At 39.1% G+C, this 14,790-nt stretch overlaps 2 protein-coding genes across 4 annotated transcripts in view; one reads left to right on the top strand and one right to left on the bottom strand.

Annotated features, from left to right (window-relative positions):
• LOC143028507 (mitogen-activated protein kinase kinase kinase 4-like) overlaps positions 1-14,790 on the bottom strand; it is a gene marked incomplete in the record, with an annotated part of 107,785 nt that overhangs the window by 37,550 nt on the left and 55,445 nt on the right.
• The window catches only part of LOC143028506 (angiopoietin-4-like), a 35,911-nt gene that overhangs the window by 8,395 nt on the left and 12,726 nt on the right, over positions 1-14,790 (top strand). For all 3 annotated transcript variants that reach the window (XM_076190700.1, XM_076190701.1, XM_076190702.1), the window contains exons 4-6: positions 1,807-2,003; positions 2,275-2,486; positions 13,784-13,931. In XM_076190700.1, the coding sequence (XP_076046815.1) occupies positions 1,807-2,003; positions 2,275-2,486; positions 13,784-13,931 (557 nt within the window). The remainder of the gene's footprint in view (positions 1-1,806; positions 2,004-2,274; positions 2,487-13,783; positions 13,932-14,790) is intronic.

Below are 14,790 nucleotides of genomic sequence, written 5' to 3'. Positions count from 1 at the left end.
ATCTGGAAGGTCGTGTGTTGAACCTTTTTAAGAGGAGGAGAACGGGTGGAAAGGGAGTTGGGAGATAGGGTTGATGAAAGAGTATTAGGATGGTTTGGACACATGGAAAGAATGAGTGAAGAAAGACTAGCAAATGAGGTATGGAAGGCAGATGTGGAGGGAGTGAACATGAGGAGACGTCCTAGGATGAGGTGGATGGATGGGGTGAAGGGGGCTTTGGGGAAGAGGGGAATGTCTGTTGAGGAAGGATGGGAGAGGACAGAAGACAGGGGTGAATGGAGAATGGTTGTATATGGATGATGTTGTGATACATGAGGTGGAATGGGTGGGGGATGGGGGGTGAGGTAGTATGTGTGAGCAAAATTTGACGCAGCCCGAAGGGATTTCTCCCCGTCTTCTCCTTTTATGCATGGGGGGACGGAGAGGGGGGGTCGCCGATTTAATGAAGCAGCCTTGCTGTGGTTGTGCTGTGTCTTGCGACACTGCTTCTGACCCAGGGCAGTGGACAAGGTGCAGGGATGACTCGTCATCCAGGAGGTGCTAAGATGAGAGGGAGGGTGGAGGGGTTGGAGTGTATTCAGGGATGGAATGGGTGGAAATGAATTTATGCCTTTTCCTTTTTGGCTACCTCCCTTGTAAGGGGGAAAAAGCCTTGGTATATTTATGTATGTACTACCTGGTACCTATCATTAGTGCTACAACTTTACGGGGACTTAACATTTCTAACAGAATTAAGTTTTGAATGAAGTACCTCCTCACCTCCTCATTTCTCACTCTATCCAGCCTCATAACCCCCATCATACTTCTCAGACACCTCATCTCAAACACATTCAAACTCTCTTCCTCTCACATGGAACATAAGAGAGGAAGAGAGGAGCAGCTTGAATATATTTGAGATGAGGTGTCTGAGAAGTATGATGGGGGTCATGAGGCTGGATAGAGTGAGAAATGAGGAGGTGAGGAGAACAGGGATGGTAAGGGAGTTGGGAGATAGGGTGAATGAAAGAGTTATTGGGATGGTTTGGACACATGGAAAGAATGAGTGAAGAAAGACTAGTAAAAGAGGTATGGAAGGCAGATGTGGAGGGAGTGAACATGAGGGGGCGACCTTGGATGAGATGGATAGATGGGGTGAAAGGGGCTTTGGGGAAGATGGGAATGTCTGTGGAGGAAGGATGGGGAGAGGACAGAAGACAGGGGTGAATGGAGAATGGTTGTATATGGATGATGTTGTAATGCATGAGGTGGAATGGGTGGGAGGATGGGGGTGAGGTAATATGTGTGAGAAAATTTGACACAGCCTGAAGGAACTTCTCCTTTTCTGCATGGGGGGATGGATAGGGGGGGTCGCCAATTTAATGAAGCGGCCTTGCTATGGATGTGCTGTGTCTTGCGACACTGCTTCTGACCCAGGGCAGTGGACAAGATGCAGGGATGACCCATCATCCAGGAGGTGCCAAGATAAGAGGGAGGGTAGAGGGTGGAGTGTATTTAGGGATGGAATGGGTGGGAATGTTTTTTTCATGCCTTTTTCTTTTTGGCTACCTCCCTTGTAAGGGGGAAAAAGCCTTTGGTATATGAATGTATGTACCTTTATATATGATTTACCTTCATCTTTGCACTACAACTGAGCAACTTTTATCCCCTTCTCACAATCTTACATATATAAGATATAAGTTGTTCAATTGCATGATTTTATTTAATATTATTTTGATCTTATGGATCAACTCTCAGTATCATTTGATAATATAGCTGAAGTACTATGACTGTTTATCAACCCAGTCACTCAATAAAAATTATCTTCAGTTAGATCAAGAGAATGCACGAAGGGGTGGAGCACTTGATCCTATTCTTGGCAGAAATGAACTTGCAAGCCACGAAGAAGTTATACGCCGCCAAATGGATACACTTATTCTCTTACTCCAACGTGTCAGTGACAGACTTACTTCTCTAGAGACATTACAGGGCCAGATGAATGAGAGAGTTGATACTATCAACTATAGGTAAACATTTTTCATCTTATTACCAGTTAGCAAATATTCTAATCTAGATGAGCTTGAATTTTAATTTCATATATGAACAATATCTGAGCAATATCAACATTACTTGAAGAAAATGTTATACATTTACAGTTTTTGTTAAAACATTTATAAAGCTTACCACAAAATTACCAACAATAATTTCTTTCAAATGTTAATTCTAAGACTGAATCTTATGTATCTACTATAAGAATATTTCTATCATTCTACATCAGTATATTTTCCTTGATCCCAGATTAACAAAGATTGAACTACATGCAGAGGAAAGGAAGGCTAACTTTTTGGAACTCAGCAATATTGTCCGTCATCGCATGGAAGCCACTGATTTTGAATTACAGTCCATCAAAAACATCATGGACAGTCTCAAATCTGATATGAGAGAATTGGGAGGCAAACATGTTCAGCTGAAAACTTTCCTTGATTCTAAACTACCGAGACAAACAGATGGTAATTACTGCTGCAAAACTGCTTTTTTTTTTTCTTTTTCTTTTTTTTTTTGGGTCAAGTCCAAAAGAAAATTCTACATATTAGGCAAAAACCACAAACTGTGGGTCTTATACAGGTACATCATCCTAAATTTTAGTAAAATAATGTGGCATTAGTATAAAGCCCTGTGTCACTACACAAAAAGAGGTAAATTGATATATTCTTAAAATTTTCACTACAATGATATCCACTGTTCTACTCTTATGGTCATTAAGCTCACTGTCAAATGACTGCTGAAACTATATCACACCATTCTACCCACTCATTTAGATCATCAATTGCAATCACTCACAGATTTTTCATGATGATGTCATTCAATCTTTTATGAAGTCCCCCAACTGGATGTCTTTATTAACCACTTTGGTATGATGATGCCAATGTAGGCATCATGAGGCACAAGTGGGTACACGAGGATGCTGGTGTATGAGTCTTGATTATATACATTTTTTAGTAGGTCTACGTGAGTTACCCCAGATTCTGTGAACTAGTTTGATCATGTTTACTGTGTTTATTATTACTCTGAGTAAAAGAGAATGAGTAATACAGCAGTGACTTGATATTTTATAATGCGAGTAATGCGATGCAAATTACATATGGTAGCTGATGCTGCACAATAGACTTTGCATCATACTTAAGTGGTTAAAGATATCCAGTGTGCTTGCCCTTGAAGACCCTTATACAGTAGTTTTCCTTGTCTATACACACACACACACACACACACTTTCGTCAGATGGACAGCGAAGATTGGAGTTCCAAAGAAAAAGCGAAATCTACGTGGATCTCAACGTCAAGGAAGTACATTATTGTATTTATAGGGAAGGGGAAAGCTCATGGTGTAGTGGGAAGGTGATAAAAAAGGAGAAGGGGAGGGATTACTGAGAAAAACGGAAGGAAATGAGGAAGGGGAGGACTTGGTACAGGAGGCCAGGCGTCTTGTAAACAAGAGAAGGACCGAGGATGATTTTGGAGACGAAGGGACTAACAAAAATGTAAAGATTAGAAATATAGATAAGCGCAGCACAATGGAAGGAGAAAATAATAATTTCTAGGGATTTAATGAGGGGGGGGGGGATACCAACCTCCCCCGATTAGCAAGACTAGAGGAAAAACTTGAAAAAATTACCAAACATTGGGAAAGTAGGTTTGGTAACATAGCAAAGATTGCCAAGAGAGTTGAAAAATTGGAAGAACTAGAGAAGGTGAACAAAAACTTAACTAAAGAAATAGAAGAAATAAAAAGACAGTTAAAAGAAGTAAAAGATGAGAATGAGGAATTAAAGAGGAATAATAAAGACAATAAAGAGGCCATAGCAAAAGAAGCACAGGGTTGGAAAAAAAAATCTAAGAAAACAGTAAAGTTGCATTTACTGACATAATAAAACAACAAATGAAAGAACAAACTGAAGACTCAGTTATTAAAGTGATGAGACAGAGGGAGAATATAGTAAGAGACTTACATACATACATATACCAAAGGCTCTTTCCCCCTACATGGGGGGTAGCCACAAAGAAAATGGCATGGAAACCACTCCCACCCATTCCATTTCCTATATATTCCACTCCTGTCCACCCTCCTCCCTCCATCTTATCTTGGCACCTCCTGGATGATGGGTCATCCCTGCATCCTGTCCACTGCCCTGGGTCAGAAGCAGTGTCGCATGACACAGCGCATCCACAGCAAGGCCACTTCATAGATTTGGTGACCCCCCTCTCCGTCCCCTCATGCAGAAAAGGAGAAGACGGGGAGAAATCCCTTCGGGCTGCGTCAATTTGCTTCTCACACATACCTCCCCCCCACCCCCCACCAACTCCCCCTCATGCATCATAGCATCATCTAGACACAACCCCTCTCCATTCACCCCTATCTTCTGTCCTCTCTCATCCTTCCTCAACAGACATTCCTCTCTTTTGTAATGCCCCTTTCCATTCCATTCATCTCATCCTAGGACGCCCCCTCATATTCACTCCTTCCACCTCTGCCTTCCATACTTTTTTACTAATCTTTCTTCACTCATTCTTTCCTTGTGTCCAAACCATCCTAATACCATTTCATCAACCCTATCTCCCAGTTCCCTTTCCACCCCTGTTCTCCTCCTCACCTCCTCATTTCTTACTCTATCTAGCCTAGTAACCCCTATCATACTTCTCAGACATTTCATCTCAAACACATTCAAACTCCTTCTCTCTTCCTCTCTCATGTTCCATGTTTCTGCCCCATACAATGCTGTTGGTACAATCACTCCTTCATATAACCTCCTCTTAGCATCCATTCCCAGATGTCTATTTCTCATTACACTTTTCAATCCACCAAGGCATTTACTCGCTTCTCTCAATCTACATTCTACCTCCACCTCCACTCCTCCCTTTCCTGCCACATTCGCACCCAAGTATCTAAAACTACCCACTTTCTCCAGTCTCTCTCCCTTAATACTCACTTCCAGTCTGCTGTCACTCTCTCCCCTTGTACATCTCATCACCTTACTTTTACCCACATTTATCTTCAGCTTCCTTCTTTCACACATCTTCTCAAACTCTGTCACTAACTTCCTCAATCCCTCCTCCGATCCTGCTACAAGCGCAGTGTCGTCAGCAAACAACAGCTGGCTCACATCCCACTTTTCTCCATTTTCTTTAATCATCTCCAACCCCTGACCCACTACCCTTGCATTCACCTCTCGCACCACCCCATCCATGTAAAGATTGAACAGCCAGGGCGACATAACACATCCCTGACGAAGTCCCACCTTTACCTCAAACCATTCACTCTCCATTTCTAATCCTAACACAAGCTCTACTACTCTCGTAAAAACTCTTGACTGCTCTCAACAGCTTTCCTCCTATCCCATATATCTGCAGTACCTCCCACAGTGCCTTCCTATCTACCCTGTCATAAGCCTTTTCCAGATCCATAAAAGCCCAAAAAACATCCTTACCTTTTCCTATAGCTTTCTCACATATCTGTCTTACCACAAAGATTTGATCTACACAACCCCTACCTGTCCTAAACCCACACTGTTCCTCACCAATTACTCCCTCTGTTCCTCTCCTAATCCTCTCAATCAAGATCCTCCCATATGCCTTCCCAACTACACTCAACAAGCTGATCCCTCTGAAACTACTACACTCACACTTGTCCCCCTTTCCCTTGTAAAGTGGAACTATACAGGCACTCCTCCAGTCCTCCAGCACTCTACCCTCTCTCAAACAAACATTAAACAACCTCACCAGCCAGTCCACCATCATTGTACCTCCTTTCTTCAGACATTCTGCATGGCATCCATCCAGACCAGGTGCCTTACCTGCTCTCATCATCTTAACAGCTGCTTTTACTTCATCCTTCCCTATTTCTCCTCCATTTTTCTCACTCATCACGGTCATTTTCTTAGTGCTTCCCACTGCGACTACCTTTCCCTCCCTATCCTCCTTCACATTTAGCAACTCCCTAAAATACTCTGCCCACCTTCCTCTCACTGCCTTCTCTTCCATTATCATCTCTCCATCTGCACCTTTTACCTTTTCTTCTCTACTTGATTTGCCTCCTTTTTCTTTTTTAAATTCCTTCCAAAACATCTATTTATTGCTTTCAAAATTTTCTGTCATACTCTTACCCCATTTCACATCTGCTCTCCTCTTTGCTTCCTTTATCTTGTGCTTAGCTTCCTTTCTCTTTACTTTGTACCTCTCATACGATTCCCTCGTCCTAATTTGCAGCCAATCTATGAATGCCTGCTTCTTTTCTTCTACACATTTCTTTGCTTCCTCATCCCACCACTCACTACCCTTCCTTCTTTTTCCTCCCACCCTCCTTGTTCCGCACACCATCTTTGTACACCTTATGACTCCCTCCTTGAACCATCCCCATTCCTCCTCCACCCCTAGTTCTACTCTATCCTTTACTCCCTCCCACTCCTCTTTCAGTTTTTTCTTAAACTCACTCTCCTTTTTTTCCTCATTTAAGCAGTTCACTCTAAGTACCTCCCTACCTTCTGTCCTTTTCCTCTTTCTCCACCTATTCTCCACTCTCATTTTACCTAAGAGACTTAACAGATAAAAAGAAATGTATAATTATATTAGGAATGGAAGAGAAATATAACCTAAATAGAACCACAAGAATCAATGAGGAAAAAGAAAAAGTAAGCAGTTTACTAGAATTAGTTCAGGAAGATGAACCTGAAATCATGAAACAAATTGAAGAGATGTATAGTCTCGGAAAGTATAGTACAGATAAGACCAGACCAATTAAGATTAAATTCAGGTCACAAACGACGGCAGAGAATATCTTAGCAAAAACAGGGAAACTAGCAACAAGTGAACAATATAAAAAGGTATGGATAAAAAGAGAAATGAATAAAGAGGAAAGAGAGGAGGAAAAAATGAAAAGACAAGAAGCTAAAAAAAAAAAAAAAACGAGAACAGAACAGAGTCAGAAAAAGAGAAATTCTATTGGAGAGTAGTGAATATGAAAGTAAGGAAATACGACATACTAGAGAAAAACAAAAGGGAAACAGAGAATACAATGGAAGTGGCAGAAAACTAAAAGTGTCTTACACAAATATAGATGGATTAATAACAGGATTGAATGAGCTGAATGATTATCTGAAGGAAAAAGAACCGGACATAATGGGAATTGTAGAAACGAAATTAAAAGGTCCACTACCACCCAACAGTGTAGGACATGATGCATATAATTATTGGATTAGAAACAGAGAGACAAAACAAGGGGGTGGAGTTATGTTCCTGACTAAGAAGGATATAAACGTGAGGTGTGTCACATATGGAAAGAATACAGTAGAGATGATTATGATCGAAGTGGAAGACAGAGATAAGAAGAGCAAAAAGTTTGTGATAAATTATGTGCCTCCAAAAACAGCCTCGTGGGAAGAGAGTGAACATAAAAGTATGTTAGAGGACACAAGGATAACATTAAATAAGATAATGGAAGAGGGAGGAAGAATAGTTAGGATGGGCGACTTTAATTGCAAAGAAGTCTGCTGGGAAGAGATGACAGTAAAGGGTGGAGACAGCTCATGGGGAAATGTTCTACTCGAGATGATTATTGACCATACAATGACACAGTGGATACAGGAGAACACTAGGTATAGAAATGAAGAAGAATCATCGAGACTAGACCTAATAATCACATCTGAACCTAGAATAGTGGAAAAGATTGAATATAAGACACCAATAAGTAAAAGTGACCACATATTGATTGAACTGGAACTAAATGAGGAAAAATACATGAAAAGAAATGAACAATATAGAAAAGGAAGAATGATGTATGAAAAAACAAACTTTGATAAAATAAGAGAATTCTTTCAAAAAGAAAACTGGGAAAGAATATACAAAGAAGAAACAACAGTGGAAGAGAAATGGAATATTTTGACAAAAAATTATAAAAAAGGAGTGGAAAAGTATGTCCCAAGACAAAAACAAGAAAAAGAATATGTAAAGTGCTGGTACAACAAAAGTTGTAGGGAGTTAAAAGACAAAAGAGATAAAGCTTGGACCAAATGGAAGAAAGACAAAAGACCTGAAAAATGGAAAATATATACTTGTTATAGAAATGAATATGTACAAGTGTGCAGAGAGGAAAAGAGAAAATATGAAAAAGATGTCATAGAAAAATGTAAAGATCAACCAAAATTATTTTACAGATTTGTAAACAACGAACTGAAAAACAAAAGATTTGGAGAAATTAAGACTAGAAGGAGTTGAATACACAGAGGAAATAGAAATGGCAGAAATTATGAACAAGCATTTTAAATCAGTGTTTACAAGGGAGAACATACAACCTGAAGAGATCGAATGGAAAGAGAAAGTCCCCCCTATGAAAGAAATAGAAGTAACAAAGAATGAAATAATGAAACACTTGAGTAATCTTGATGTCAGAAAATTGCATGGACCAGATGAAATAGCAAACTGGATTTTGAAAGAATGCAGGAAAGAACTGGCAGACAAAATACATAGCATAATAAACAGTTCCTTGAACGAAGGAAAAGTTCCAAAATATTGGAAAAAAGTAAATATAGTACAGGAGTCCCTCAAATAACACTGATTCGAATAACACTGATTCAATCATACGCGGATTATATTTCAAAACCATCTCAAATGTAGAGAACCGTTTTAAAATTCGCGCCGAGTCGAGCACGCATACGTACACATGCGGCAACATCGCAAACATTTGTAGTGACTGCTTTCTATTTTACCATATACAGTCGATCCTCATATAATGCGGTCATTATGTACACTGGGAACTGCTCAAACAAGGGTGTGGGGCGAGGGGATAGCCGTGGGTGGCTGCCTGCGGTTACGTGTCAACTTCCGGGTACTGATGCAGGAGGGAGGGAGGGGAGGAGAGGGGGAGTAGGGGGTGGTAGGGGGGTAGCCAACAAGCTTTAGCTTGCCACTTCCACCACATGCGGCGTGCTATCGTGAAATTTTACCACCCTAACCTGTTGAAGTGTAATGTTTCTTTCGTTTGGAACACAACTAATAAGTCTGATAATGACTGCGCTTGTCGTGTCTTAACTCTTAGGAGGTTCTTGTTGTTACTGGCGGTGGTGGTTTGGGTTAGGGAGATCAAAAACAGACACATACACGCTTACACAAGTGTAGACACGCACACGTAGACACGTGTTAGACAACCAGTGTATGTTGTGAATGCGCGTACGTGTACACACAAATACGAACACAGACACACGCACGTACATGCTTACTTGTGCATGTGAACACAGACACATACACACACACACATACATACGCCACATACACACACACGCCACACACACATACATACGCCACATACACACATATACATATGCCACATACACACACAATGTGTATATGCCACATACACACACATATATATATACGCCACATACACATGCATATACGCCACATAAATTCACATGTATATACGCACAAACAACATACGCCACAAGCGCCACATACATACACCACATACACGCGCACACACACACATACACACACACACACACACACACTTACACATACACCTACATACGGTTCTCGGTATTTCATATGGAAAGTCAACATACGCGGATTTGGTCATACGCGGTAATTTCAGGAACCTAACCCCCGTGTTATTTGAGGGACTCCTGTACCTATATATAAAGGGGGAAACAAAGAAGACCCTACTAACTATAGACCAGTCTCTTTAACAAGTACAATAGCAAAAATTTGCAAAAGAATTGTCAAAAGTAGATGGGTAAAATATTTAGAAAAAAACAACGTGCTAAATCCAAGGCAATTTGGATTCAGACAAGGACGATCATGTGTTACCAATTTAATATGTTTCTATCCAAGGCTAATAGATATAATACAAGAAAGAGATGGCTGGGCTGATTGTGCATTTCTAGACCTAAAAAAAAGCTTTTGACAAAGTACCACATAAGAAGTTGCTTAAGAAATTAGAAACTGAAGGAGGAATACAGGGCAAACTGCTTAAATGGATAGACTTTTTGCAAGAAAGAAAAATGAGAGTAGTGATAAGAGACACTCAAATTGGGATGAAGTAATAAGTGGTGTTCCACAAGGAACAATTTTGGCCCCAATAATGTTTGCTATATATATTAATGATATGGATGAAGAAATTGAAAGTTATATGAGCTTCTTTGCAGATGATGCAAAACTATTAAAAAAAGTGAACACGGAAGAAGATTGTGAGTCACTACAGAGTGATCTAAATAAAGTATGGGAATGGAGTAGGAAGTGGGAGATGGAGTTCAATACTAAAAAGTGTAGTATAATGGAATTTGGAAAAAGCAAAAACAGAATAATAGGATCATATAAATTGGGAGAAGAAAGAATAAAAAAAGTTGAAAATGAGAAGGACCTGGGAGTCATTGTTATGAATAATATGTCACCTGAGAAACAAATAAGATTTTTGGAGAAACTTATAATTTAATAAGAACAATCAAAGTTGCATTTACATACCTGGATGAAGAAATGGTGAAGAAAATACTAATCACTCTGATAAGACCAAGATTGGAATATGCAGCAACGATGTGGTCACCAAGTACAAAAAAATGTATAAAAAAACTTGAAAGAATACAAAGAGCAATTACAAAACTGGCACCAACACTCTCAAAACTATCATATGAAGAGAGACTAGCAAAACTTGAGCTACAGACACTAGAGCAAAGAAGAGAGGAGATTTGATAGCTATTTACAGAATCATGAAAGGCATAGAAATTATTGATAGAGAGGATCTAATAAAATGGGATGATAGAAATACAAGAGGACACGGAAAGAAAATCAAGAAAGACAGCTATAGAAGAGATCTGAAAAAGAACAGCTTTCCTCACAGAGTAATAGACAGTTGGAACAAGTTAGATGAGAAAGTGGTGTATGCAAAAACAATACATGAATTTAAAAATAGTCTAGATAAAATGAGATGTGAAGACGGGACACCACGAGCATAGTTCCCCTTCCCATAAAATACTAGGTAAATACACATATATATATAAATATTTACATACATATATATATATATATATATATATATATATATATATATATATATATATATATATATATATATATATATATATATATATATATATACAGTCGATATATATATATATATATATATATATAAAGAAATTAGAAAGAATCCAGAGAGCAGCAACAAAAATAGCACCTGCACTCGCAAACTTGTCATATCAGGAGAGATTGGGTAAACTGGAGTTACCGACTCTGGAGCAAAGAAGAGAAAGAGGTGACCTACTGACCATCTACAGAATCATGAAAGGCACAGAAATACTTGATAGAGAGGACTTGTTAAACTGGGACAGGAGAAGCACAAGAGGACATGGAAAGAAAATAAAAAAACGTAGCTACAGAAGAGATCTGAAGAAAAACAGTTTTCCACATAGAGTGGTAGACACTTGGAACAAACTGGACAAGGAAATAGTGTGCTCAAAAACCATTCATGAGTTTAAAAGCAAACTAGACAATGCGAGATACAAAGGCGGGACACCACGAGCGTAGCTCTCACTCCCGCAAAATACAACTAGGTAAATATGATTACCTAGTTGTAGTTACCTAGTTGTATTCTATGGGAAGGGAAGCTATGCTTGTAGTGACCCATCTTTGCATCTTGCAACATCTAGTTTGTTCTTAAACTCATGTATGGTGTTTGCATGCACTATCATTTAGTCCAATTTGTTCCTGACATCCACCACTCTATATGGAAAGCTGTTTTTTTTTCAGATCTCTTCTATAAATGTCCTTTCCGAGTTTCTTTTCATGCCCCCTTGTTTTTTGTTGTTGTTGTTGTTGTTTTCTATCCCAATTCTATGTCTTCTCTATCAAGGACTTCCATGCCTTTCATAATTCTGTAAATCGCCAACAGATCACCTCTTTCTCTTCTTTGTCCCAGGGTTGATAGTTCCAGTTTAGACAATCTTTGCTCATATGTCAGTTTTGAAAGTGTTGGGGCCATCTTCGTCATTGCTCTTTGGATTCTTTCTATTTTCCTTATATTCTTTTTTGTATTGAGTGTCCATAGTGTTGCTGGATACTCCAATCTTGGTCTTATCAGTGTGACTAGCATTTTCTTTACCATTTCCTCATCAAGTAATTAAAAGCCACCTTTATTGATCTTAACAAATTGTAGGTTTCTCTGACTATTTTGTTTATCTGCTTGTCTGAGGACATGTCTTTGGTGATGATTACTCCTAGGTCCTTTTCAGAACCAACTTTGTTTACTTCCTTTACACCGATTTTATACATACATACATATACCAAGGCTTTTTCCCCCTTACAAGGGAGGTAGCCAAAAAGGAAAAGGCATAAGAAAAAGTAAAGGCATAAGAGGGTCTGGGAGCAGACCGATTTTATACTGTCCTAATATTCTTTTTTTACTTTTTCCAACTTCCATTATATTGCATTTCTTAATGTTGAAGTCCACTTCCCACTTCTGACTCCATTCCCAGACTTTATTCAGTATGTATATGAGTACATGAAAAAGATATATGTATATATATATATATATATATATATTACTCAAATATAGAAACAAATATATATATATATATACCATGAGTACCACACAATACTTCCACACAAACACATTCACACTCAGATTTCTAAACAAACTCTCCAAGATATACTACCATACTCTACTCAATACTCCATTAATAACTCTAGGACATCAGCTATTTTATCTATCTATATACCAAGGGCTTCTCCCTGTTTACAATAAAGGTAGCCAAGTCAAAAGCATGCACCCACTTCTACCCATTCCACCACTCTTGTTTCCCTTTCATCTTAGCTCCTCATGGATGAAGGACTATCCCTGTCTCCTGCCTACCACCTGGACCTAAGTAATGCAGCAAAACACAGGACATCCACAGCAAGGCCACTTCACTTAACAGCAACCATCATGTAGAAAATAGAGAAGATGGGGAGAAATCCCTTTGGGCTGCATCAAAATATCACCCACACACAACTACTCCACACTCCCCCCCATCCCCCACCTTCTCCCTTCCTTGCTTGACAGGGAGAAGAGACATCAGCCCCACAGAAAAATCCCTCCCAAAGGAAGTAAGGACCACAATGGCATGTTTGCATTCCAGACATCATCCAGCATTAAAACTATCAATACAAAATAGACCTAGCCACAGAATCAAACTGCCTTAAATGAAACCACCACACAGGACACTTCATCTTAAATGCCCCTCTTTAACAATCCCTCAACAACAACACAGTGTTTCTTCCCTGAGTGACTTACTGACCTGCCCAGTGGCCATAGCCACTGCAAGCTGTGGATCTCCTGCAAGAGAGACCTGGAGCAATAGATTGATTGAATAACAAGACATAGGAGGAAATACAGAAAAAATATTATTTTCCTATATTGTGAAAGTAAACGAGATAATATGAGAATGATATTCAGATCAGAGGAAGGTATAGAAAAAATAGACAGGGAGAATTTGCTGGCATGGAATGGAAACTCAACAAGAGGTCATAGTAAAATATTGAAAACACAAACTTGTTTGAAAGATGTTTGGAAGTATAGTTTTCAACATAGATTTGTAGACTTATGGAACAAGCTGGACAGAAATATAATCCATGCCAACACTATAAATGAACCTAAGGCAATATGATGAGTAAAGGCAAAGAGATGGTACCCCATGTGCAGAACTCCAACCCTGTATACTAGAAGTAGGTAAATACATGTACATTTTGGGGTCTAACAAATTATTTCCCTACAATCTAGCTACAATCTTTTACAGGTGACACAGGTGTGGCCAGTAGAAATAGTCTGGTTAAGATTCAACAGATGATGTCTAATTTGCAAAATCTTAAGGGAATGACAACATCACTTAAGGACGAATTGAAGGAGATGGGCCATAACATTACCATCCTCACCAACTCCACAAAGTATGTACCTACAAGTTTTCAAATATATTTAGTCAGGCAATAATTGCAATTTTAATTTTTTAAACAAAGAGGCTATACTTGGTTCAATTTAAACTAGTAAATACTTTAAATAATAATTCAGACAAAACTATTTGTCTCAATTTTCTTACACTGAGCTTCATTATTATTTTTTTTTTCTCAAAGGGAATGTGTGTATCCCGCTTCTTGCAATCCAATATTCTAATACCATTAGATCTTTTCCTTCTTAGTCTAGGCAGACTGTATTATAACCCACTATTCAACTCTGGAAGAACAACAGGAGTGCAATGCTATACTGAAAGATACAAATGTATGTAAAGATTTTGCATTTTTTCCTTCCCTTATGCTCTACATCTGATTCCATACAATTTGAGAATACCTCAAGAGGAAATACTTGAAACCTACCTTGTTACAGTTCTTGTTGCTGTTCCCTAATCTGTCTGGGCAAGCAATCCTGTCTCCCTAAGGAATACCACAGCTAGAACAGGGTTTTCCCACAAATCCTTTATAGAGTGTATATTGTGTTGTTGGCATATGTGATTGTGTACAATGCAGTCTTTCGTAATGTCATATAATATGGAGTGAAGTGTTGCATCCTGGACATTTATCTGCAATGTGGTCATCCGACCTCTTCTGGTAGCTTAGAAGGGCTGGATGGTGGCCACACTGTAGTCTGGCCAGGTGGACTCTGTCCTTTCAGGGGAGAGGATTTAGAAGGATGGATATCAGGGGGTCTGGCATGCAGCAATATATTGTCTTTCAGTTTGTTGATGGAGCAATGAGTTGTCATTATGGGTATGCTTCTGGAGGTTGGTGTCTGGTGTTTGTGGTGGAAGAGAAG

Source organism: Oratosquilla oratoria, chromosome 9 (assembly GCF_046742065.1).
Source record: "Oratosquilla oratoria isolate Oo_2021 chromosome 9, ASM4674206v1, whole genome shotgun sequence".
Taxonomy (NCBI): domain Eukaryota; kingdom Metazoa; phylum Arthropoda; class Malacostraca; order Stomatopoda; family Squillidae; genus Oratosquilla; species Oratosquilla oratoria.
Note: the sequence above shows the minus strand (reverse complement) of the source record. Positions and strands in the feature narration are given on the sequence as shown.